The sequence below is a fragment of the Psammomys obesus genome, unplaced genomic scaffold (genome assembly GCF_907164565.1).
Source record: "Psammomys obesus unplaced genomic scaffold, mPsaObe1.curated_primary_1811, whole genome shotgun sequence".
Taxonomy (NCBI): Eukaryota; Metazoa; Chordata; class Mammalia; order Rodentia; family Muridae; genus Psammomys; species Psammomys obesus.
Window position 1 is genome coordinate 1,314,485 of NW_026596085.1, and position 26,844 is coordinate 1,341,328.

General features: G+C 40.4%; 2 protein-coding genes across 4 annotated transcripts in view; one reads left to right on the forward strand and one right to left on the reverse strand.

The window, feature by feature from the left end:
• The window catches only part of Larp4 (La ribonucleoprotein 4), a 39,276-nt gene that overhangs the window by 11,643 nt on the left and 789 nt on the right, over positions 1–26,844 (reverse strand). Inside the window, exons 2-11 of one of the 3 annotated variants that reach the window (XM_055626844.1) lie at positions 18,394–18,529; positions 17,148–17,303; positions 12,264–12,339; positions 10,463–10,599; positions 7,868–7,971; positions 6,276–6,386; positions 4,509–4,562; positions 2,354–2,566; positions 1,506–1,609; positions 170–382 (exon numbers count right to left, since the gene is read on the reverse strand). In XM_055626844.1, the coding sequence (XP_055482819.1) occupies positions 170–382; positions 1,506–1,609; positions 2,354–2,566; positions 4,509–4,562; positions 6,276–6,386; positions 7,868–7,971; positions 10,463–10,599; positions 12,264–12,339; positions 17,148–17,303; positions 18,394–18,529 (1,304 nt within the window). Of the gene's footprint in view, positions 1–165; positions 383–1,505; positions 1,610–2,353; positions 2,567–4,508; positions 4,563–6,275; positions 6,387–7,867; positions 7,972–10,462; positions 10,600–12,263; positions 12,340–17,147; positions 17,304–18,393; positions 18,533–26,844 lie in introns of those variants that run through there. The other 2 variants (XM_055626843.1, XM_055626846.1) reach the window with 2 other exon arrangements.
• Fam186a (family with sequence similarity 186 member A) overlaps positions 26,180–26,844 on the forward strand; it is an 88,352-nt gene continuing 87,687 nt past the window's right edge. Inside the window, exon 1 of the mRNA XM_055626805.1 lies at positions 26,180–26,206. The gene's annotated coding sequence lies outside the window, so the exon portion shown is untranslated. The remainder of the gene's footprint in view (positions 26,207–26,844) is intronic.

Genomic DNA, 26,844 nt, shown 5'->3' on the forward strand with positions numbered 1-26,844 from the left:
CTCAAAGTAAACTAAACCTTCCCAAATCCTATTCACTAAGAACGATGAAATCATTTAAGATAACCACACACCAATAATTAAAGCATAACAAAAATCACAAGCTGGTTTTCAACATTCCAAAAGTGCATGTTATAGTAAATAATCTTTGTATACTCTTTTTTTTCCTTACCTGCCTCTTCCGAAGTCCCCACTTTGTTCCATCTGTAAAACAGGAGCCTCCTTTGGAAGACAAGTCTGTTCTTGATGCACTGTTACTGCAGGGTTGTGCCGTTCTGAGAGGAAGCTTCTTGAACTAGACCTGCTCAATGGTCCTTCCCCCAGTGACACAGAGCCCTCTGTGGAGTGTTCTGAACCACTGGATGATCTGAAATGAGGCTTCACACTAAAAACAAAACCCACAAAGGACAAATCAAGAAAAATAAAAAATGATGCACCTTTATATATTTTTAATAAAAGGCAATTAATTTTTTTCCACATCGTGTAATGTGTTTGGCCAAACTTGGGAAAAAATCTGAAGGTTTAGATAAATCTACTTTCTCAACATTAAAAGCAGTCAGTACCAGGCCTGGTGGCACACACCTTTCATCCCAGGGGCAGAGGCAGGAGAACCTCTGTAAGTCTGAGGCCAGCCTGGTCTACAGGAGGTTAGAGGACAGTGAAGGTTACACAGACTGTCTCAGTAACAACTAAGACATAGTTAGGATTTTAGGATCTAATACCAACCGACCGACCAACTAACCAACCAACCAAAAACACCAGGCATATCAGATACCTGAACAAAAGTAAAACCACTGATGTGAGTAAAACAATTCATTAATGTATGGTGTGACTAAAAACATTGTGTATTTTTTGTTTGTTTGTTTGTTTGTTTGTATGAGACAGGGTTTCTCTGATATCTGCCTGCCTCTGCCTCCTCCAGTCCTGGAATTAAAGGTGTGTAGCACCATGCCTGATGTATTATTTTTATATATTTACACCATACACATAAACTTGTAAGTATCTGTAACTTGAAGTATTAACAGGAAAAATGACATCTGAAAAAATAGGGAAAGCTTAAAGGGCAGGGGGGTGCCACACACCTTTGATGCAAGCGCTCAAGGGAAAGAGGAAAGCAGGTCTTTGAGTTGGAGGCCAGCCTGGTCTATAGAGAGTGTTCCAGGAAAGCCAGGGCTACACAAAGAAACACTCTTGAAAAACATAACAATAAATGTCTCAGTAGTTAAGAGCACTGACTGTTTTCAGAGGACCCAGGTTTAATTCCCAGAAACCACAGAATGGCTCATAGGGATACAAATGCCTTCACCTGGACTATTCAGGCAACAGAAATGAAAGTGATACACACACATACATGTATACAAAACACTCATACACATAAAATCCTCACCCCTTTGTATGTATAAATGCATTCACTTTTTATAAACAACTTTTTATAACCAACAAGAATAATTCCTCAGGAATTATTGGGAACTGTTTAAAATAAATGTCAGTTTTATTTTTTATCTTACCGATTTTTTTGGAATGGTCGGCCCATATTCACAGCAGCAGCGTTTGTTTTATACGATCCCGGTGAACTAAAGCCATTCACAAAATTACCATTGGGAAAAGGAGCCTAGAAGAAAAATGTTCATGTTTAATATTAAAGGGATAAAATACTCCAGGAGAGGGTTTTGAGAGACTCAAGTGCGCTACTGTAACCTCAGTGTCTTAAACAAGTCAAGAATAAAAAGCTCCATACTCACTCACTTCAGCAATGTTCACAGGACACACCACCTTAGCTCTGAAGAACACGTCACCAATCATTATATACAGAACACCCTCTCATGACAAAACTTTACAACACTATGGTCATTTAAAAATCACAATGACTCAGTGTTGTGGTGCTGTCACCAGGTGGCTCTCTATGTGGTCAGGTCAAGGCAACATAGTTCCAGGACAGCCAGGGATACACAGTAAGACTCAATCAATCAATCAATCATAAAGAACTTATTTTCTTCTTCAATTCATTTAGGAAAATGTAAAGAATCAAACTGTAGACACTTAAAAGCTCAACCCTTCACAATATGCTTACACACCTTTAGGAGCTATCACAGTTTACCCAAAAAGTAATCCAACACAAAATCACTGAACGACATCAGCTTGTTGGTTTTTCTTTTCTTGTAATTTCTATGACAATTATGACTGGTTGGTAACTTACTATGCAGACTAGTTTGGCCTTGAAGTTGCAATGATCCTTTTAATACTACACTGTGGGTGTTCTAATCACAAACAATTGCATTTGCACCTCAATTTCAGGTGAGGTTTTTCAAATCTTAGCTTATACTAAATATTATATTACTTTCAAAGAGTCACTTACCAGCGGTGTTTCAAAGTAAGGTGCAGGACTTGCAGACCAGGACTGAGGCACAATACTGTACACTGAGTACTGCTGATGAGGGCTATACACTGGCTGCATAAAGACTGGGGAGGGGTACTGGGTTGGAGTCTGAATGGGTTGGGTATACATACTGGAATCCATTAATCGATAACCATTCTTAGCAAAAAATGTATTGATGGCTTTTATCCTTGCCTAGAAGCAAGAAGAAAACATAATAAAAGATAAAGTTATATTGAAACAAATATATTTAATTTTTTTTTTTTTTACACATCTTATGATTTATTTCTGCTCAGAAACAACAAAGCAAAAGAAAACGACAAAAGTGTAGATTTGAGAAGAGCCACAATAAACAAGGTAAAAATAAGTGAACATGGACCAGATGAATGCTTAAGCGACAGCCTACTAGCTCTGCAAGGGAAACCTTACAATCTGTAACAACTTGAACCCGGAGGGTTCATATATGTCATAGGAAACAGCTAAGAACACAAAGGTGACCCTGGCCTCTCTGCCACCTACACTTACATGCAGACACAATGAAATAATAAAAATAAACCCTAAAGAAAAACTTAGCTAGAAGCTTAATTGAAAAACTGCTATCCTATGCTGGGTAGGATGGGGCACACCTTTAACCCCAGCACTCAGGAGGCAGAGGCAGGTGGATCTCTATGAGTTTGAGACCAGCCTGGTCTACAAGAGTGAGTTCCAGGACAGCCAAGGCTACACAGAAAAACGCTGTCTTGAAAAAACAAAACAAACACCCCCCAACAATAAAAACAAAACAAAACCAAAATACCAAACTAAACCAAAAGAACAAAAGCTGCTATCCCATCAATTTCAATATTGCCTTGTTTTTTTTGTTGGCCCCAGACAAAGATAAATCTACACAGTAAAATCATAAAGAGATGAGGAAGAAATTGCTTATGGGAAAAAGGCCACTGAAGCTGCTATAATAAAGACAGCAGGAAAGTAGAGACTGAGGAAACAGTTCAAAGAAAACAGATCAAACCCCAAGACACATCTCTAAGAAGTATGACAGGTTCCGTCAACATGTAAACAAACACAACTCTACATATTAAGAAAAAAATAAATGGAATTAGGTTTGATTCTACTATATAACTAATTAGTAAAGTTTTATTAAAGACCTAAATATAAATATAAAACTTTCAAGTCATTAGGAGACACAAAACAGTATCACTGCAGCCTCAAAGAGGTGATTAAAAAGAGACAAAGATCAAAGTGAAACTCATTTGTAATACGGAAATTCGTTATCACCTACCCCACACGAACTGTTAAGTTCTTACAATAATGCCTATTATATTTCTCTTCAGCGCAAGTAGCACCCTGATTGTTTTACTTATTAGAAGGTGAAATGGGCTGGTTACTGCCATTTCTCTTCAGTAGTCAAAGTGGAGAAAACGACAGTACCTATCCATTAGGTGTTCATTCAAATGTACCTGGATTTGCCTTAAACTCACTACGTAACTCAAGGTGGCCTGAAACAAAACACTTCTCTTGCCTCAGCCTCTTCAATGGTAAGATTACAATTATGAGCCACCATCCCTTGTCTCACTCTGTTTGAGCTTATGTGTACAGAGTGCTTAAAACAAACTGATAAACACCAAGAAAACAAAAGTCAGTAAATTGTAGTGGTTATGAGGCTACACTAACTGCTGAAGTCTAACAACAGCACTAATGATGGAAAGCAAATTTTATGGAACAAGAGAACAGTAAGCATGTGAAGACATTGAGTAAGTATTATTGATGACAATTCCTTCTCAAATAGATGTTACTAAGACATGGCTGAAAGAAAAGAAACAGTTTTCATCACTACTAAAGAAGTATTCCTACTATTTATTCTGAGATCTAGAATTATAGGCTATGAGTCAGTATGAAAATTTTGTGATTCCCTGTAAAGAACTTCTGTATTCATAGTATTTTCATGTTCTGTCAACCTATTTTCTAAAGTAGGACATAGTCATGTTTTTAAATGACTACAGGTTTTATAAAACACCTGCTCATGTATTCTTAATTTTTCAAAAAGAAGCAACACAATAAACGAAGCCCCATCAAGTCACCTCCCACGAAAAACACTTATTTCACACTAGAATCTGGTGTATTTGCAAATGTTTCTTACCATGATTGGCTTGCCCTGAAATGTTTTCACTTCTTCTCTTAAGTATTTAAAAGCCTGTTAAACCAAAAGTGAACTTTTATTAGCATTAAACATCTCAATAAAGTCATCTTCATTCTACCAAATGAGTCTGCAATCATCAGTTTCTTTTTCTTTGTCTTTTTATTTATTTTATGTATATGAACACTGTTTTCATGCACAGCAGAAGAGGGCAGCAGATCCCATTATAGATGGTTGGGAGCCACCGTGTGGTTGCTGGGAACTGAACTCAGAACCTCTGAAGAGCAGCCAGTGCTCTTAACTGCTGAGCCGTCTCTCCAGCCCCATTCACCAGTTTCTAAACTGAACAAAGGGCCCTGCCACGTAGCGGCGTGCTCTCCGGCCCCAGCCCTCAGGAACTGCAGCAGGAGAGGGCCGTGTCTTGAGCTAAGCCTTGGACACAGCAAGGCAAAACCCTGCTCCTACAAACCTTGAGGTGAGGAGAGGAAAAGGGAACAAAACAAAAACAATCCCGGGTACAGCTTGAAGTTAACGCAGGAAATTGGTATGGAGTCCTGTGATAAAAGGCAGAAACAAGAGACACAGGTATCACCAAGTAACAACTTCTAATTTCAGTCAGCTGGTCCTGAGGGCACACAGGACTCGAATCCTTGCACTGAGAAATCTGACAGGGGACTGCCAGGAGTGTGAGGCAGCCTGGCCAATCTTGCAGGTTCCAGGGCAGCCTCGCTCTCACAGTGAGCATCTACCTCAAAATAAACACACAAGACAAAAAAAAAAAAAAAAAACCCAATACTAGCATGTGATAAAAGCCCAGATAAAAGCCCAGGCTCAACACAGAACAAAAAACCTGAATTTGATTTCCAGCACCCAAATGGTAAGACACAACCATCTGTACCTCCAGTTCCAGGATACCAGCTCCTCTTTCTTGCCTTCTTAGGCACCAGGCTCACACAGACAAGCATAGAGACTCAACACTCAGATATATTAAAGATCATTGTATTAAGTCACGCTTGCTATCTAAGCATTCGGGGAGAGGTGAGGAAGGAGGACTGCTGTGTTTGAGTGCAGCCTAGGCTACCAGTGAGTTCTAGATCAGCCGCAGCTTTAGAGTGAGACTGCCTCTGCCCCAACCACACCCCAAAAAACCCAACTTTATTTTAAACCATAGGCTATATTAGGTACCAAAACCACCATTGAACACTTACCTCCAAATCTTTACATTCATTTAAAAAGTCTGTTAATTTTTCATTGATAAGTAAACAATTTTAAATTTAAAGCTGATAAAATTGCATGCAGATGATAAAGAAGAAAGTCAACTGTCAATTAAGTAGATGTATGGCCAAGGTATTTAGCAGTCTTGGTAAAATTTCCTTTCTTTTTCTTTTTTTGACACGGTGTGACCCTGTAACCTGGGCTGCCCCAGCACTGAGAGCCATAGTAACAGGAATGTGCCATCACTACCTTGTCCGGTTTTGTTTTCTTTTGATACAGGATTTCATGTCACCCAGGCAGGCCCCAATTTCGCTTATGTAGCAAAGCTGGTCCTGAACTCCTGATCTTGGTCCTGTCTACCTCCCAAGTGCTGGGGTTATAGGAGTGAGCCATATCTGGCTTTTTCTTTGTGGCCCTGAGCCCTAAGCCTAGGACCTTCTGTATCCTAGACTAATACTCGACCATGAAGCCATTCCCCTAGCCTAAACACATGCTTAACAAAAATACACACGTCTTTTCTCACTAGATTGTTATTAGCAGCCACTTTCTTCTCACCTGCTGTGCATCTGTGTCTGACTGGAAGGTGATGTACCAGTTGCTGTTGTGTGCAAATTCACAACTTATCACTTTGGGGCAGTTTTCATTTTTAAACAAAGCTTTCACTTCCTAAAAAGAAAAAAAATAGTCAACTCTTAAAATGAAAACATGTATATATGGTGTAGGACTTGTAGATTATTTTATGAACAACTAAACAAGCACTTCAGCTCTAGTGGTAAGCTACAATTCTTACGGTACTCTCTCTAGTGGTTTTCCTCCACAACAGAAGGCTTTTTAAAGCTAAGATCGCCACTAACATAGCATCTCCATGCACACTTATTTAAGACATTTTGTCTCTGTCAGAATCAGATGTGAACATCTTTCCTGTAACCATACAGCTTAAAAAAAAAAAAGGAAGCTTGGCGTAGTGGTGCATGCCTTTAATCCCAGCACTCGGGTAGGCAGAAGCAGGTGGATCTCTGTGAGTTGGAGGCCAGCCTGGCCTACAAAGCAAGTCCAGGACAGCCAAGGCCACACAGGGAAACCCTGTCTTGGGGGGAGAGGGAGGAAGAAAAACAAAACAAACAAAACCTGAGATTGGTAAGACAGTTAATAGGTGAAAAGAACTTACAAAGAAGGGAGAAATGAATATTAAATATTTGAGCCAGGAAGTTGGCTCAGCAGGTAAAGGTACCTGTTTATATGCTGGCCGACCTAACTACAATGGCATCATATTTCCTCCATGAATAGGGCCTGAAAAATTCTTTTCTAAATTACAGTAAGTCAGTTACTAAGCAATTCCTTTTTTTGTTGTTGTTTTGTTTTTATGAGACAGGTTTTCTCTGTGTAATCTTGGCTGTCCTGGACTTGCTTTGTAGACCAGGCTGGCCTCAAACTCACAGAGATCCACCTGCCTCTGCCTCCCAGAGTAACGGAATTACAGGCGTGCACCACTGTACCTGGCTGCAATTTCTTTAATTTACAGTACAGGCAACTTATAGTAAACGTCTGTAACACAGCAGTTAAGAAATCTAAACTTTAGAATTAGAGTAAGTTTCATAGTCTATCATTCAATAATCTAATGCACTTAACTTTTTTTTTTTTTTTTTTTTTTTTGGGTAAATCATCTTATGGCTCAGTTACTTTGTCTGTATATAAACTTTGGCTTTAAATAATTGTAAAGTGATTCCTGGCAGAATTATTAAGTAAAGGTATGCATATGTGTGTTTTTAAAAGGCCTGTTTCTGTACTTTACTGCCTTACTCAAATATTTTATTCTGGAACCTGAACCGCACTTGATCTTTATGACTGTAGCTTTGTTTTATCTTTTGCTGACCAATACTTATTCAAAGAAATTTCTTCCACCGTTATTAGTTGACTACTCCTACTTAACTGTCAGTCAAGCCAATCCATTCATAATTAGCATCACTGCAATACTGAAGTTTGGCTCCTAAGAACACAGAATACCTTTTTCTTCCTTTACAGTGTTCTGCTACTTCAGAGTTAACAAGCCAACATAACTGACATGAGGGTACCTCTGCTCTGCTAGCCTACCTCCTCCAACTTACACGGTCAGAAGACACTCAGCTAGAGAAACAATCCAGGCTTACCTCCACTGGCGTTGTCTCAGGGATTTCTCTGAGAATTACAATACAGCGCTTATGACTTGGTCTCACCTTCTCTCCCTTCTCATCAACTTGTACCATAGGAGAAGCTGAAATCAAACAAACAAAAACGTGACTCCCTTAAAGGTGACAGGTAGGATGTTAATGATGCCTAAAACGTATTCAATATACTTCTAACCGAATAAATTATCAAATGCTAAGGTAAAATGCCAAGGTTTGTATGCAAAGATTATTGAATGTTATTTGCTAAACAAGTATCTGGAGCACCTACGTTGTGATTATTGTGCTAATCACAAAATGTGCCAAAAAGAATCCTCCAGGAAACAAAAAGCATTCATTATTATGACTTCAACGTATACTCCTTTTTTTCCTAGTGATGACAATAAAGGCCAGGATTCACCCCAACAAAGCTGCTCTTATATACAAAAGCCAAAAGGCCATTTTCTATGAATCAGAGAAAAACCACATAGTCTTTTCTTCAGAAAAGTGGTACATCACAGTTTTATAGCCAGATAGAAAAAGTTTAAAAAGCAGCTATGCAGGAAAGGTTCTTTGTCAGCTTTCCAGGTAGCTAAGACTGGTTAATTTTTAAAAATGACATCCATACAAATGATTTAGAAATTTCATAAATGGCAAGGCGATGGCGGCACGCGCCTTTAATGATGTTCAAAGACAATATCAAAGTTCCACACCCACTAGAAAGATGAAACGTGCACCTCAAGGGTCAACGAGGGATCCCATCTTATTAAAGACCACAGGGCACAGGGGCTGCAGAGAAGACTAGCTATCAAGAGCACTTGTTGCTTTTACAGAAGATACAGTCTTGGTTACAAGCACAGTGGTGGTTCACACTACTCATAACTCCAGCTCCTGAGCTGTGGACACCAGGCATGCAAATGTACATGCATGCATGCAGGAAAAACACACACATACAACATTTAAGTTTTTTGACAGAGTATCTCTATATAGTGCTGGCTGTCCTGAACTCTCTGTAGACAAGAGTGGCTTTGAACTCACAGAGATCTGCCTTCCTCCACTTCAGGAATGCTGGGATTAAAGGTGTATGCTACCATGCCTGATTTAAACTAAGGTAGACTTGATGAAGATATCCAAACTGCCTTCTGGTCTTTAGCCATACATATGCACCTACATAAACATGCAAACACACAGACAAATAGGAAACATATCCTCAAGAAGAAGCAGCAGCAGCAGCAGGAGGAGGAGGAGGAGGAAGAGGAGAAGAAAGACATCTAACTGGGCAGTGGTGGCTCTCAGCTTTAGTCCCAGCACTTCTACTTCTTTTTTTTAGATTTATTTATTTATTATGTATACAGTGTCCTGCCTTCATGTGCGCCTGCATGCCAGAAGAGGGCACCAGATCCCACTATAGATGGTTGTGAGCCACCATGTGGTCGCTGGGAACTAAACTCAGGACCTTTGGAAGAGCAGCCAGTGCTCTCAACCTCTGAGCCATCTCCAGCCCTAGTCCCAGCACTTCAAGGCTTGCCTGTTCTACTGAGCCAGTTCTAGGACATCCAGGGCTACACAGAAACCTTGTATCAAACAAGAAAAGAAAAAAGGAGAGAAGAGAAGAGGAGGGGAAGGGAGGGAGGGAGAGGAGAAGAAGAGGGGAGGGAGAAAAAAGAAGAGAAGGAGGAGAGAAGAGGGGAGGGGAGGAAGAGAAAAAAGAGAAAGAGGAATAGAAAAGGAAAAAAAAAAAAAAAAAAAAAAAGAAAGAAAGAAAAAACTACCACACTACACCATACCAAAAAAATTCTTAACTAGCTATAGTAACAAATGCCTGTAATCCCAGTACTTGAAAGCCAGTGGGGAAATCAGTGCAATTCAAGGTCAGCCTGGTCTATGTAGTCAGACAATGCCTCAAAAATAGGGGCAGCTGGGAAATGCAACCCTAGGTAAACATTCTGAGTCTGAGGCCAGTCTGGGAAGAAAAAAATTCCTGCAGGTCACAGTGGTGCTCCTCTGAGCTCCTCAGCACTTGAAGAATGAATCTGAAGCTATCTTGACCTACACAACGAGGTCTCATTAAGTGCTGGAGGGAGATGAGGGTGAGAAAACAGGAGAGAACAGGGAGGGAGGGACAAGTTATTATCAAACTTTAAGAGTATTTGTCGGGGCTGGAAAGATGGCTCAGAGGTTAAGAGCACTATCTGCTCTTCCAAAGGTCCTGAGTTCAATTCCCAGCAACCACATGGTGGCTCACAACCATCTATAATGGGATCTGGTGCCCTCTTCTAGTGTGTAGGCACACGGAAGAGTACTGTATAAATAATAAATAGTAAATCTTTAAAAAAAAAGTATTTGTCAAACTATAGGTCACAACCTATTAACAGGTTGTAAAATAAGAATAAAAGAAATCAGGCCATTCTTATACAAGGAACGTTAATTGTTAATACTTGCTTTGTGAACAAGAATAAAAAACTACAAAAAGTTGCTATTCAAATGTACATGCTAACAAATATACATACAAAAAGGTCACAGAAAACAATCCCCTGTATGATCAGAAATAAAAATATTTAACTTTTACAATTAAAAAGAAGCTAACAGGCATTTACGTACATCTCAATACTTCAAGAATTAAATCTGGATCTGTAGTCAATTTTTTTATTTCTTCCATGTTGGCAACTGTCCATATTGGGATAAACTGATCACTATCCATTTGAGATATCAAGTAAAGATCCTTTGACAAATTTTCTCTGAAAGAAATTAACAGAAGCAATTATAATACACAATTCTGAAAAAGCATCTAAAGCAAGAAAATATATTCATACTTAACACTGTATCTAGAGAAATAAAACTATAAGATGAACTAAAGTTTAACAGTTGTATCAGCTCAATTTAAAACATACCAACATAATAATATAGCAGTTAACAACTTCATAGTTCCAAATCCCAAAGCATATGGAAAAAATGGTAGTTTAAGCATAACTTGAAACATGGATATTTATATGTTATTCTTTCATAAATACGTTTGACTATTGTAACTTGAAAACTATTTAAAATTAAAGTGAAGCTGGACTAGGTGGCACAGAGGCAGATCTCTGTGAGCTCAAGGCGAGCCTGATCTACAAATTGAGTCCAGAACATCCAAGGTTACACAGAGAAACCCTGTCTTGAAGAAAACCAATAATAAACAAACAAACAAACAAACAAACATTAAAGTGAAAAGCCTGGGGAGGAGAGAGGAGCTACAACTGGGATGCAAAGTGAATAAACTGTAATTAATATAAAAATTAGTTTAAAAAAAGTGAAAGATTATGTAAGGTGTTCTGCTCAAAGCTGGCATTACAGGTGTGCCCCACTGTGCCCACTTCAAAAACCTTATCTTTTTGTTTACATCAAATACCCTTTAAAGCAGACTAAATAAGAGTATCTGCAACCTTGTGTTTAGAAAGGTCCTTCTCAAACAGACCCACCTGTCTACCCCGATTAAAACTGTACTCTGGCTGGGGGGTGGGGCTACTCCCCTTCTATCCCAGCAAGCAGGAAACAGAAGACAGATCTCTGAGTTTTGAGGCCAGCCTGATCTACAAAGTGAGTTTGAGGACAGCCAAGGCTGCACAGAGAAACCCTGGGCCTCCAAACTAAGTAGCAAACAAACAAATAAACAGAACAGTACTCTGGATTCTCCTTTTTCACTCATGCTGTTCTATTTTAATTTTTTACCAATAGCAATTATCACCTAAACAAACACTAGCTGTGTATTTATTTATGTTTGTTGTTTTGTATCACTTAGGCTGATTATGAGTTTCATGAAAAAGCTTTATTGGTTGATAATATTTTAAAGGTCTTATGGGGTTTTAAAGGCCTTAGAAAACTAGGTCTGATTTCCAGCTTATTCCTGCCAACTGTTCACCCCAGTTCCAGGAGATGTGACGCCCTCTTCTGGCTTTCACAGGCAATGCACGTATGTGACGTGCTGATACATGGGCAGGCAAAAAGCCCATTAATCTTTCTTGTGCGCTCAAAGACCTTTACAGTGACATTCAACTAAGTTATTTTATTTAGTTTATAAATTCAAAAAGTGGCAGTTATTTTTTTGGGGGAAGGGTAATAAAAGATACCAGTTAAGTTTAAACTCATATTTCATCATTAAAAAAAAAACCAACAAATTAACATTAATATTCTAAATAATTACTTAATAACTTGAAAAATCAGACATCTGCAAACATGGTTTTCACACAAAAACTGTAACCTTGAAGCAGCCCTATTCTTATCACCCAGTATCAAAGACCTTAGCTAAAGAAAGAGATACCAAAATCCAAGACAGAAGGAACTGATAACCACTTAGGCCACAGACATTTTGTATCTACCAATCAAGATGCAAAAAGGAAAATTATCAATGGAAAAGATTCCATACCGTGAGAAACAGAACTCTAACTGTTTTTTCAGGCACTCCTTTAAATCTTCTGTAGAAATTGTTGAACTGCTTTCTCCTGATATAGAAAACAAGAGGGAGAAACTGTTATCAAGCTATCATAGGCAGCGAACTTACATAATCACCCAGAAGTCGCGAAGCAGCCACAAATTAAAATGTACCACAAAACTTTATTTTAAAATTAAGTCTAATTTCTTTCACCTTTTTCGTCGATATCTTAAGAACTATCTTGAGCTAGGGCTGCAGCTCTGAAATACAATAGGAGAGCATTCATCTAGCACATGTGCGGTAATGGATTCAATACGCAGTGCCACATACGTAGCTCACAGGTAAGGGCTGGGGAAACAGCAGCTCAGTGAGTAAAGTATTTGCCACAAAAGCATGAACCAAGTTCAATCTCCAGAACGCATTAGACACGATGCCACCAGAGTACACACGTGTAATCCCAGTACCAGGGAAGTGAGAAATGGACATCCCTGGGGCTCACTAGCCAGCCAGCCTAACCTAACAGGGGAATCCTAAGCCAATAGTAGACCCAGTCTCAAAAACTAAGGTGGAGACAAGTCAGTGTCTGTACACACACACACACACACACACACACACACACACACACACACGCACAGTCAACTTTTCCTGAGGCATGACATACAATGTTGTCTTCTGGTCTCCACATGCATGTATGTATACATACACACACACAGCAAGAAATAACAAAGGACCATTGCTACTATTATGTTAACTACTGCCCTAATCTCTTTGTAAAAATGTGAAAACAAGAGCCAGGTAGTTGGCACACTCTTTTAACCCCAGGCAGACAGATCTGTGGGTTTGAGGCCAGACTGGTCTATATAGAGTTGCAGGACAGCCAGCATTACACAGAGAAACCTTGTCTCCAAACAAAACAAGTGAAAACTACCCAATTCTTCTTGGGAACTGAGAACAAACAAACAAACTAAGCACAAATATAATTAATGCTGCCCTAAAGGTAAAGATGGAAACTGGTGTAGTCTGTGTTACACTTACGGTCTTTACTAGCAGCAGGTCCAGTGAGCTGCGCCCTTCCTATTCGCCTTTCACACCTTCTTCATTCCTTGATTTTCTTGTTTGTTTCTCTGGTTTGCTATTTTGAGACAGCATCTTATTTAGCCTAATCTAACTTCAAATACTCTATGTGGGCAAGCATGACCTTGAACCCCTGACTCTTCTACATCTACGTCCAAGAGCTGAGATGATATGGCACAGGGTAGGTCTTAACTATGTAGCCCAGGCTGGCCTTAAATATTGAAATTTTTACTTTTAAGGGAGAGCACAGAAAACAATGACTTCATTAAAATCTTATACAAACATTAAAGACTAAAAGCACACGTCTTCTTATAGCGTGTACAAGTGTGGTGTGTACATGTGCACACACGTACTGTCCGTGTGTGTATGTACAGAAGGCAGAAGTCGATGTCTGGTGTGTCTATCAGCCTTCACCTTCACTTGAGACACGACCTCTCACTGACCCTGGAGTTCACTCTTCTGCTGGGCTGACTGGCTAGTTAGTTTGCAGGGTCTGCCTGTCTCTGCTAACCAGCCCTGAGCTTACAAATTCAAACCTGCTACTGTGGTGAGCATATATATGGGTGCTGGGAATTGGGACCTAAGTCCTTTACTCACTGAGCACTTCCTCAGCCCTAATATTTTCTCTGTTTAAAAATGACTAGTAGCAGCTGGGTGTGGTGGCACACACCTGTAATCCCAGCACTCAGAGAGGCAGAGGCAGGCAGATGGTTGTGAGCTCTAGTACAGCCTGGTCTACAAAGAAAAGACCTTATCTTGGAGGGGTCGGGGACACCAGAAAAGACCAGCAACTAAACTTAAATATACAGACAACAAGATGTATGAAGCTGGATAAATTGTCCAAGATTTTAACACTAAATTATGGTACTACTCAAGAATTAAGAGATAAATTATCTTTATCAGTAATGAACACTTTCCATTCTATGTATATGCAATCTTTTAGCATTTTTACACTATTATTTTTATAAGTATGAATGTTCTGTCTACATGCATGCCTCTGCACGACATCCATCAGATCCCCTAGATCTGGAGTTTCTGCAGCCCCTGTAAAATCTTGTGTTTTTTTAAAAAAATATATATTATTATTATTATTTTTATGGGCTGAAGAAGTAATGTGTTAGTGTGAACTACTTTTGCAGGAGAACCAAGTCTGTCTCCTGGCACTAAGCTGAGTGTGTAACAACCATGTGTAACTCAGGCTTCAGGGAGACACAACCTCACAGCCTGCATAGGTGCATGTATGTAGAGACATCCACATGTGCACACTGTTAAATTAAAAATATATCATTCTCTCCGTGTGAACGGTGTGTGTAGGTGGACACTGGCAACCACAGGACAACTGTGCAGGGCTGGTTTTCTGTCTACCTGTACGTGGGCTCAGGCTGTTAGACTTGTGTGGCAAAGCACCATTCATTACTCCATGAGCCTTTCACCTGTATATGCAATTTTCTATACAGAACTCACCTATCCAAATGCTAACTACAGGCAGTCAGTTTACTCACGGGCAGCGAGCTACACGTAGGTGCTGGGAGTTGAACTCAAGGAACCCAGTGTTCTTCAATCACTCAGCCTGTGAACTCATCACTTCAAAATTTCATAGAGGAACACCAATGCCATACACCTCAGAAATTACCTTGTAAGTCAAAAGACCTCAGATCTGGCCTGGGGCTGAGAGATGCAAGGAATAAGCATGAGGAACTAAGCTCAGATTCTAAGCACCCAAGGAAGAAGGCTAAGCATGGCTGCCTGTTCCTATAACCTCAGGATACATGGCCACTCATGTGGACACGTGCTCAGATCAGAGACAGATCTAAACATTTACAAGGTAACTGAAGGCAGGAATGATAGTGGACATTTTCTGTTCTGCCTCCATGTACAACTGCGCGCCAGAAGAGGGCGCCAGACCTCATTATAGATGGTTGTGGGCCACCGTGTGGTTGCTGGGAATTGAACTCCGGACCTTTGGAAGAACAGCCAGTGCTTTTAGCCTCCGAGCCATCTCTCCAGCCCCAATAGTGGGCATCTTTACTATCAGTACTTGGGAGGCAGGCAGACTGAAGCCAGTCTTGACTACATAGCAAGTTCTAGGTCAATCAGGGCTACAAAGTAAAACACCAACTCATTTAAAAACAAAAAAAGGAAGAGGAGTAATTGAGGACAATTATTTATAGACCTTGTTCTAAAGTCACAGGACTACTTGAAGCAGAAAGAGACAGATATGCCTATTCCATGTTAAAATTCTTTTTCAAAAAAGACCCTTTGGAAAGTAGTTGCATGGTCAGATTCTGTGGTTCACTTCAGTTCCCTTTAAATTTCTGAGCACTTTTAGGGCTAGAGAGATGGCTCGGCAGTTAAGAGCATGTGCTGCTTGTCCAGAAGACCCATGCCTTGGGTCCCAGCACCTATGCTGGGCTGTTCACAACTGACAGCAATTCCACCTCGAGCAGTGGCCTTTTGGGAGCTTGTACACATGTACACCAACATTTATTTTTTGAAAATTATAAAGTTACATTTTTCATCTACTTTAAATCATATTAACTATTAATCCATGCTGGTTAAACCAATGTGAGAAAAACCAAAACAAAACAATACTGACACACAGAAGTTTGTTGCTGTTAAAGAGGGACCCCTGTGTCAACCAAGCTGGCCTCAAACTTTTAGTCCTGTTGTTTCTGCCTCCCAAATGCGTGGATTAGCAGTGAAGACTACCCAACCCGGCCCATTTACAGCTAATACATTTAATTTCAGTTTTCCAAGACACAGTTTCTCTCTTTAGCCCTGGCTGTCCTGGAACTCACTCTGTAGACCAGGCTGGCCTCAAACTCAGAGATCCACCTGCCTCTGTCTCCGAAATGCTGGGTTAAAGGTATGTACAACAGCCTTGCTTAGAACTCTTAAAAAAAAAAAAATATTTATTCTTATGTTTGAGTGTTCTATCAGCATGTATGCCTACATGCCAGAAGAGTGCATGAGATTCCAGTACAGATGATTGTGAGCTACCAGGTGGTTGCCAGGAATTGAATTCAGGACCTCTGGAAGAGCAGACAGCTCTCTTAACCACTGAGCCATCTCTCCAGCCCAAGAACTCTTATTTTTAATATATACTATATATATTTTTTTTCTTTTTAGTTTTTCCGTTTTCTTTTTAGATTTTTATTCCCCCAGACAGAATTTCTCTGTGTAACAAGCCCTGGCCATCCTGGGCTCAGACCAGGCTGGCTTCAAACTCAAACCGATCCACCTGCCTCTGCCTCCCTGAGTCCTGGGATTACAGGTGTAGGCAGCCATACCTAGCTTTTTCTATCTGGTTTTTTAAGACATGCTTTCTCTGTGTACCCCTGGCTGACCTGGAAGTCACTCTGTAGACCAGGCTGATCTCAAACTCACAGAGACCCACCTGGGTGGGATTAAAAACTTGCACCACCAATGTGCAGTTTAGCTTTTTCTTAAAATTAATCTCTGAAATACAACTTATTTTGAAATAAATTCCACGCTGAAAACTTGGTTTTTTAGTTACACTTGTAATAACAATCTTAACTAACCAAATGAGAAACTTAGAAGTTTTGAAATTTGGACCTCTTAACTATTTTCTCCTGATACTTAATTTCACAAAATAGAACTTTGCAATTACATATTTTGTGTCTGGGTACTAGTCAATAATACCTTTAATAATCACCTAATAGTTGTTTGACATAAGCTTCTTTTCAAAAATGAAAGCAAACTGATCAATGTCATGTCTATCAAAATGATGGAAAAATCAAGGACACTAACTTATCATTTTAGCAATAAAACAACAATGGTTACCAGAAACGTCGTATAGTTGGTAGCTCAGATCTTCAGGTCCTAGGATCATTCCATCAGCTGACTCTTCAACGTCTGTAGTGTTTCTCGTGGTTTCACAAGATGGAGAATACATTACCTCATATTCCTTACACATATCTTCTGAAAGTTCTGTATTACCTGTTTTCAAGAAAAGGTATTGAGAGTAAACAGGACAAATTTAAACCCACCTTCAGTGACTCTGAGTCATGTCTTCTAAAGAAGATTTCAAAGAAGCGTACCAGTTAGGGAAAATATCCCATGGCTTTTGAACCATTCCTAAAGGGAGATAGGAGTGCTGTCCATTATGGATAAGCTATCACTCTACATATCCAACTGTTTGTATAATTCCTTTGCTTACTTTTCTGAAAACAGACACTGTCAATGTTTATTACTTTTCATTATTTTGTTTGTTTGTTTTGTTTTTCGAGACAGGATTTCTCTGTGTGTCCTTGGCTGGCCTGGAACTTACAGGCATGTGCCACCATTATTTCCATTCTGCAGATGAATCGAATAAGCTCATGAGGTTAGCTACCCAAGGCCAGTGAGTTAATACAGCCCATGACAACAGACCCAAACTAATCTTGTAAAAATTAGAAATAACATGTATAAATGGGCTAGATGCTGACCCAGAAACACACATACTGCTTGAAATTACTCACTGTTCATGTAAAGAAAGCATAAGAATCACACACAAACTATATACTAAACATTCACAAATACATTTCATCAAATCTTTGTTTGGTTCTGAAAAGTCCTCCCAAGTGCTCAAGGTAACAGCGTGGCCCCCAGCACCATGAAGTTAAAGGTGAAGCTTTGGATACACATGATCAGTAAAATGGTGACTAGCTCCACATGTGTATCAGTCTGCTATGGAGCTCAGAACCCTACAAGCTATTTGGAAATGGCAGCACCTAACTGACGGGAGGAGCTTTGTGGTGGCAGGTCTCTGAGCTCTTTCCCAATAAGTTCTTGGTGTCCTGGCCCCATGACATAAGTAAGGCTGTTCTACCAAAAGGCCCTAAGAGTGGGAGCAGGTTACTGCGAAATGAAACCTCATGAACCAAAGTCAATCTTTCTTCCTTAAAGCTGACGTTTCTTAACGTATTTTGTTCAGCAACAAAATGTTAACCAACAGATCAACTAATCAAAGGTCATCTCAAAGCTGTTTGAGTTGAAGTGACCACATGTTTAGCCAAAACAATTTAACCAACAGACAGTTAAGACTCACCCTCAGGGTGAGATCCAGATGTGGCTGCAGTTTCATTCCAAGAGCTTTCGGGTACAGGAGTGCCATCCGGATTTCCAGAAGGAATTTCTTGCCATACTTTGGCATTAGGGTTTAAACCAGTGCCTTTAGATGTCACCTGCTAAACAATCAAAACATCTGTGTAAATTTAGACCAAAGGCTTTTTCTATTACTTATGTTGGGGAAAACAAAACAAAAAATAAAAACCCTAACAGAAAAACGGCCCGTAAGTATAGTATTAGACCTGCCTTCTCCTGCTCAAGAGTCTCAACTATATGTCCCTCACGCTGGTCTGCAGCCTGAGTTATCAGCCAGATTCTGTCTACTCCCTAAGCACCAGCACGCACCTCTACACCAAGCCAAACATGATAGCTTCTCATCTACTTGAAAATACAAAACTTTAAAAGTAATTGATCTGAAATAAGTATTTCAGACTTCTATATGAAATATGGCTATCTATGTAATAAAAAATCCATACCTCTACAAACACTTTTCTTGTGGAGCTAGGGCCTCACTATGTAGCACAGGCTGACCTAGACCGCAGACCTGCCTGTTTGTACCTCCTGAGTCTGGGAATAAAGGTGTGTACTACCATGCCTGGCCTTTCTTAAAATACTGCCTTAGCAGGTAGAGGCACACGACTATAATCTCAGACTTGGTAGGTAGAGATAAGAAGTCAGAACTTCAAGGCTGGCATCAACCATTCAAGACTGAGGTCAGGCTGGGCTACAGAATCAACTATCTCAAAATTACAAACAAAAATTTTAAAAATAAATACTTAAATACTATCTCACTCTAACCTAAAAATGTCAAAAAAATTTACTTATCTTATTCACATATCTAAAAGCAATGCTCTTATTTATAAAAATTTTCAATTATATCTTTTGATTACTAAGTAGTGACAGATTTCTAAGAATGAATGAATGAATCAATAGAAATTCCATCTCAAGTCTAAAACTGTGATCTGTTTGGTGCTTTTATCATTACTTACGATTTATTAGTTTTACTTATGTGTGGTGGCATTAACAGATATGTTTGTACAGGTGTAAAGGTGCCCAGGGAGGCCAGAGGGCATCAGAACCCCTGAAATTGGAGTCAGTGGAGGTTGTGAGCTGCCTTATGTGGGTCCTGGGAACAAAACCCAGGTCCTCTCCAGGTCCCTCCTAATTTTAAAGTATTTTAAAGTATTTCTTTACTACATGTGAGCGCAGAGATCAGAGGATAATATGCAAGAGTTGGCTCTCTCAGCCATGTGTGCATAACTTGGGATAAACTCAGGCGGACAGGCTTAGAAGCAAACGCCTTCACCCACTCAACTGTCTTACACACCTTTACTTATGTTCTGAATCTGCTGTTTCTAGGAGGCCAGGTTGTCTTTCCTGTATTTCATGACTTTTTCCTATGCGCTTCTAATGATCCAATCCTCTACTTGAGTTTCTTCTAGTGATCTTCAATGAAACAATATTATTTCCTGACACTTTTATTATTTACCATACATTATTTCTTAACTACTTTATCATCTCAAAGTAAGGTTATGAGGGCAGGCAACATAACTTAGAAGATAAATCATTTGCAACAGCTTCAATTTGATTCCTGGAACCTGCATGAAAGTAGAAGGAGGCAGGGTGGTAGCAGAACAAGCCTTTAATCCTAACACTTAGGAGGCAGAGGTAGGCATATCTCTGAGTTCGAGGCCAGCCTGGTCTACACAGTGAGTTCCAGAACAGCCAAGGACATAAAGAAACCCTGTCTCAAAAAATAAAAGGTGAAAGAAAAAAGAAAAGACAAGAGACAAGACAAGACAGACACACTATAGAGACCAAAACAAATAGTATTACTGGTTACCCCTAGGCAATAGCACCTTTTATTTCATTTTTGTGATTTTCTATATTTTCCCCACACTTAATGATACTTTTAATGGTTCTTTAAGTTGACAAGTAAAACTACATTTATTTTAACATATTTATGGTATATGGTGATGTTTTAAAACGTATGTTAAGAATGAAAAAACAAACATAAATATTATTAATTCAAATCTTTTTTATATTTTTGGTTGCGAGCCTAGCCTTTAATGGCTGAGCCATCTCTCCAGCCCAACTCAAATCTTTTCTAATGCTTAGCAAATTACTTCTAAACAACAACAACAAAAAAATGTATACTGAAAGCCAGGTGTGGTAGGTAGCATAAAGCTGTAATCCTAGCACTTGGAAGGTGGAGACAGGAGGATTAATAGTTATAGGTCAGAGATCAGTCTTCATTATACAGTAAGTTTCGGGACAGCCTGAGTTACCTGAGAACCTGTCTCAAAAATCAAATAATTTTTAAAAATGTGTAATGGCTTAAAAGACATCTCAACTGGAAAAACTATTCTTGCTAAGTGACATAAGGGACGATTACTATCTGCTTTGTTTTAATGCATACAATGAATTTATAAAATTAGAATACTAACAAAGACCCAATAAACTGGACATAAAAAATGGTTTACACTTTAGAAATCAATTTGGTCAGAACGATAGTGGTAGCAGCTTACAATGTGTATGCTCTGAAGGCGAACAGGTGTGATGGCCGTGTCTGTAACCCTGGCACTCAAGGGGCTGAGGCAGAAGGGACTGCCCTGAGCTTATGGCCAGTTGGTACAGCAAAGGGAATTTGAGGGCAGCCAAGGCTAGATTCTGTTTTAAAAAGCCAACACAGTGAAAAAATAAAATAAAGTTTCTATGCTGCCCTACTATGTGAATTCTCGTTTAAGGGCTGCATACATAAGGATGTTGTGGTTTTGGTTCCTTCCTCGAGTGCCTTGGACATGTCAGGCAAGAACCGTACACTGGACTACATCCCCAGCCTAGGGTGTTTCAGTCTATGTTCAACTATTTTAACCAAGACAAGATAAGTGGAAAAGACAGAAAATGTACACAGCTCTTAATTTGATTCCTGGCACCATGAAGTAAAAAGAAGAGAGAGAGAGAGAAACAAACAAACAAACAACACTGGAACATGAGAGTCAGCAGAAGTCTGGTGTTTTCTATAGCACATCTTTAAAATGATACAAGAATGACTACAAGTCAATTCACATTAAAACCACAGTTAAACACTTTGTTGTTTTAAGTTTTGCTTTGGGTCAATTTGAATTTAAAAAATCTTAAATCTGGTTTAAAAACAAAAGAAAAAAATACTTTGTTGTTAGCTGGGCGTGGTGGCACCCCCCTTTAATCACAGCACTCAGGAAAGCAGAGGCAGGCAGATTGCTGTGGGTTCAAGGCCAGCCAAGTCTACAAAGTGACACCAGGGCAGCCATGGCTACATAGAGAAACCCTGCCTGGAGAAAACAAAAAGTAAAAAAATAAAAATGAAAATACTTCATTGTTGTCATTGTTTTGGAGACAAAGTCTTATGAAGTCCAGGCTAGCCTCAACTCTATTTGTAGCTGAGGATGCCCTCATCTCCAGACCCTGCCATCCCTATCTCCCACATACATTACAGGAAGATGCCCGCATACCAGGACATTTTCATCCCTTTCTCTTTTGAGACAGGGTACATAGTGAACATGAACTGCAAAATCATAATACTCCTGGCTTGGCTTCCCAAACAAAAGCAGGCTTTAATTCTAGATAAACAAATTTGATTCATCTTGACCAGGGTTTAATAGACTTCCATCCTATACAGCTCAGTAACTGTTTAGAAGCCAAACATTAAACAGATCAGAACTGAGCACTGCATTTACTCCTGTAATGCCTGTATATCCTCCCAGAACTCAGTAGCCTGCAATAGAAGGACTAGGAATTTGAGGCCAACCTGGGCTACACAGTAAGACCCTACCTCAAAAAAAAAAAAAAAAAGAGGGGGAATCTGCTTCATATTAAGTTTTATAAAAAACAAAAGTTAAGCAAATCACAAACTACAACGATAATATCAAAGCCAAAAAGTCATTTTTCCATTAAGGACATTTAAAGAAGAAATTCTTTGTGTGCCGTTAAAGACCTGGATTAGTGAGTCTCTCCCCATCCTCAACCCTACATGCCTCTACAACAGACTTGGACTCCATCTGCAACTACAGCAAAACCCTGTCTTAAGCTCCAAGGTAGAAAACCAAAATTACAGACTTGAAATGTTTATCTACTACCAAAGATTACCTTCATACACTGGAAAGAACTATGGAGATAGCAGACAGCCCAGAAAAATCTAAAATGACTAGCATCAGGATTCTCAGTAACTTACTTTTTACAAATTTTAATTTGAAGTACCAAGGGAAGCTTTGGTATCTTTCCTTAAAAATTTCAATTAATCACTGGGTGGTGGTGGCATAGGTATATAATCCCATCACTTGGGAGGCAGAGACAGGCAGATCACTGTGAGTTCAAGACCAGCCTAGCCTACAAAGCTGGGACAGCCAGGGCTACACGGAGAAACCCTGTCTAGAAAAAGCAAAAGAAGACATCTAACACCCATGCTGGCTTCCATAACATGCATACGCACACACATATAATATATACAAATGAGTACATGGGAAGTGAGGTAAAAAACAAAACCTACAAATAAATATACACACACATTGATTTTCAATGATCTCTAACAACTCTAAGTAAAACCAAAGAAAAAAACTAAGTATGGTATTTGGGCCAAAGGTATAATAACATGACCTTTAACTAGCATAAAAGAAAGGCATTCCATACCTTCTTTTACTTTGTTTGCTGTTGAGACAAGGACTCTCTATGTAGGGATAGCTGCCCTGGTACTCACAATATAGAACACGCTGGCCTCAAAGTCACAGAGATCCAGCAAGTGAGATTAAAGAAACACACTATCACAGCACAATCTTTAAAATGCTACCATCTTTTAAAAAAAAAAAAAATTAAACTTTGGTTAGGAAGTTCGTAAAATTTGCGACAAAAGAAAAATGAGGAATTACCACTTAATGTGTTCAGTTTCTTTCTAAGATTTGCTTTTATGTGTATGTCTCCCTGCCCTCAGGGGCCAACAGAGGGCACTAGATTCTCTGGAGCTGGGGATGCGCACTGCCAGATCCCAGTGCTGGGAACTGAACCTGTGTCAGTGGAAGGTAATAAGTGCTCTGAGCCAATTAGCAGTCTCTTCAGTTTCAATTTCACAAGATTAAAGTTCTGGAGGGAGATGTGGTGATGCTACACCACAATGTGAATGTTTTTAAAAATACCAATGAAGGAGCAGCAAAATGGCGTAGTGGGTAAAGGCACTTGCTGTTAGGCTAACAACCTTAGTTTGCACCATGGAGCCGACCCATATAATAGGAGAGAACCTACTCCAGAAAAGCAGACTCCCCCACCCCATAAAACAAAATCTGTACTATAACTTAAAAGAAACTTTAAGATGAATACTAGGTGTTCATGCCTGAAATCCCAGCACTTGGTACTCCAAGAATCAGCTCTAATCTGGGGCATAGAGACTCTGCTACAATTTCTAATTAACAAATTCATCAAAGTAATTAAAAAAAAAAAACATAGAGGAAAAAAGTGGTAGAGCACGCCTATAATCCCAGCACTCAGGGAGGCAGAGGCAGGTTGATCTCTGTGAGTTCCAAGACAGCCTGGTCTACAAAGTGAGTCCAGGACAGCCAGGGCTACACAGAGAAACCCTGTCTTGAAAAAAAAATCCAAAAAATAAAATAAAATAAAACAAAACAAACAAACAAACGTCATGAGCTGAAACTGAACTGGTGGTGCAGGCCTTTGATTACAGCACTCGGGAGGCTGAGACAGGCAGGGCCTGGTTCTAGACCAGGCAGGGCTGCCACAGCAAACCCTTTCAAACATTTCCTACTTAAAAAATAAACAAACTAAAATAAAAAATTAAGGGTTGGGATTTCAAGTGGTAGAGTACTTGGCCTAACATTAACAGGGCTGTGGATTCAATCACCAGTATTGGGGTGGGGGAGTTGGGGGCTATAGAGCAAACACCTTAGAATTCAGAATTTAAAGGGGATTTCAAGTTCTAAAATTCCTCCTTTGAAACCACTCATTCTGAGGTGTTTTCCTCACTTTCCCTTAATTTACATGCTTACTTGTCCTCCTCCCTCTAAAAAGTTACAATCCAGCCTCTATCTTCATTAGCTGAGCTCTAGTGGCACACACTTTTAGCCCTCGAACTTGGGAAGCAGAGGCGGGAGGATCTCTGATCTTAGACATTACTCTGTAGAGTGGCTGCTCCTCTGTGCAAGCGCACTAGGGCGGCTCACACAGTCACCTGAATTCCGAAATATGTAAGACCACCAGTAAGCCAATTGTACTGAACAACAGTAGTTGCCAAATGTCTTCAAACTGCTCATATGGAAGACAAATAAGGGGTGTGGTTTGGGTTCCCGAGACAGCGTTTCTCTGTGTAGCCCTGGCTGTCCTGACACTTAGAGATCAGCCTGCCTCTGCCCCCTAAAGCATCGGGATCAAAGCTGTGCGCCACCACCTGACATTGACTGGTTTTATTTCAAGACATTAATTTTCAATAAACTGTGTATGAGGAAAAGATAAATTGAGTCAAAAATGACTAATGGGGATATTAACCAGGTTTACATAGTACTTTGGTGAAAAACAGTAATAATCCAGCACTAGCTGAGCCAGGTGTAGAGACTAGCTGAACATTAGGGTGAAGAATGAATCTAAACTTTCTATTGCTCAGCTTTTACTTTATTAAGTTGTTTAACCTCTCAACTTATTCTGTCAACTGTAAAAACATTACAATGTTGTTTCAGAAACAGGAGAGGGCCTAGCAAAAACACTAAATAATGAAACTACTGGTAAAGTTCACATTTTAATAAAGTCAAATCAATTTGAAACTTGTTTGAAACACATCAAGTGGACTTTACAATCTTTTGTGTAGTCTGCTCTGCCTAATCTCTCTCCTCTTAAAACCTTCAAAATTAGGTGCTGGCACATGCCTTTAGTCCCAGCACTCCAGAGGCAGGCAGATCTCTCATTTCAAAGACAGCCTGGTCTACAGAGAAGTCCCAGGACAGCCAGGGCTATAGAGAAATCCTCACTCGAAAGTTTTAATTAATTAGTTAATTAATTTTTAAAAATTCCTCCAATATTTGCACAGCGCAGTAATTCCTAAAACAAACTGGCCCTGACTACAACAAAGCCTAATACCTTATTCTGTTAAAGGAAAATAAGGTGGAGTTAAATTTTAAAAAATGAATAGAAAGATGAATTCAGTGATTTCAAAACTTTCAGTGGTCTGCTTCAAATATCCAAATGAACAGATATTACCTTGGGCATACCCTAATTAGGCAGCTTTACCACCTAAGTTAAGGATCCCAAACTTATCAACTACGTAATCCAGAAAGGGCAAAAGGTAGAACAGTAGAGGGGGAAATGAGAGTACAGGGCTATAAGGAGGAATTTGTTTAATATATAAAACACATGTTTGTGGGGAAATGTCCTTATGCAACACAGTACCAAGTACAACACGAGATAAGGTCAAAAAATAAAATAAAGTAAAATCGCTTATTTGCTTTATGCCAGACTATCAGGAAATAAGATTCTCCCACCACCACCTCAGAATCCCCCCCCCCCATAAGTTGGCGCCAGCTTCCAAGTCCATTATACAACCTGTGATTCCTTCCCCTCATGAAAAGATTCTTTTTATGGGCATGGTTGACAAATGCCAAGTTGCAAAGTTGCAGCTTTGCTGGACTGACGTTTTCACAATGTAAGAACAATATGATCTGGAATCTACTCAAAGCATTTGCCAGGCAGTCAGCTGACGCTCACTGAACACAACCGGCCAGAGAGGAGAGAAACGAAACTTCATTATTTGTCTGAGGCAGGTAAGCACTACCTTGAAATCTCAAACGGGCGGACGGTAGACGGTCCAGAGAAGCGGGCTATTTCCAGCGACCCCGCACTCTCCACCCCCAGAAAGCCCGGCTTTTCCGTAAGTTTCTCCCATGCTGGTGATTTTCCCCGTAAATGGCTGCGGACAGGTTCGCGGAATCAAGCCGCACCACGCAGCCGCAGCCCGAGCAACTTTTACAAAGGTCAGAGCGGTGCCTTTCAAGGCTCCCGACCCCTCTCGCGGCTGGGCCGTCCGCACCGACTCGCTTCCCCCCCGCGGAACGTTCCAGAGCGGGTCCCCGGGGCCCCACAAATCCCCGCCGAGGCTGGGGGGGTCGGCTGGGGGCGCCTCCCAGTCTCCCTTCAAAGCCATGTCCCTCCGCGGCCGCCCCAACCCCAACCGCCGGCACCGCGCTCCGCCCGCTCCCGCCGCCCCACATGTTGCTCGGCCGCCGCAGACGGCCCGCGAGGCCCCGCGGCCCCGAACGCTGCCCACCTGATCGCCCTTTCTCCGCAGACTCCGCCCCCGCCCGCCCGCCCGCCCGCCTCCCCCGGGAGCTCCGTACGGGACGCCCCGCTCGCCCCGGGCGCCTCAGGCCCCCGCGGCCCGGCCCCCGCCGCGCCCCCTCCC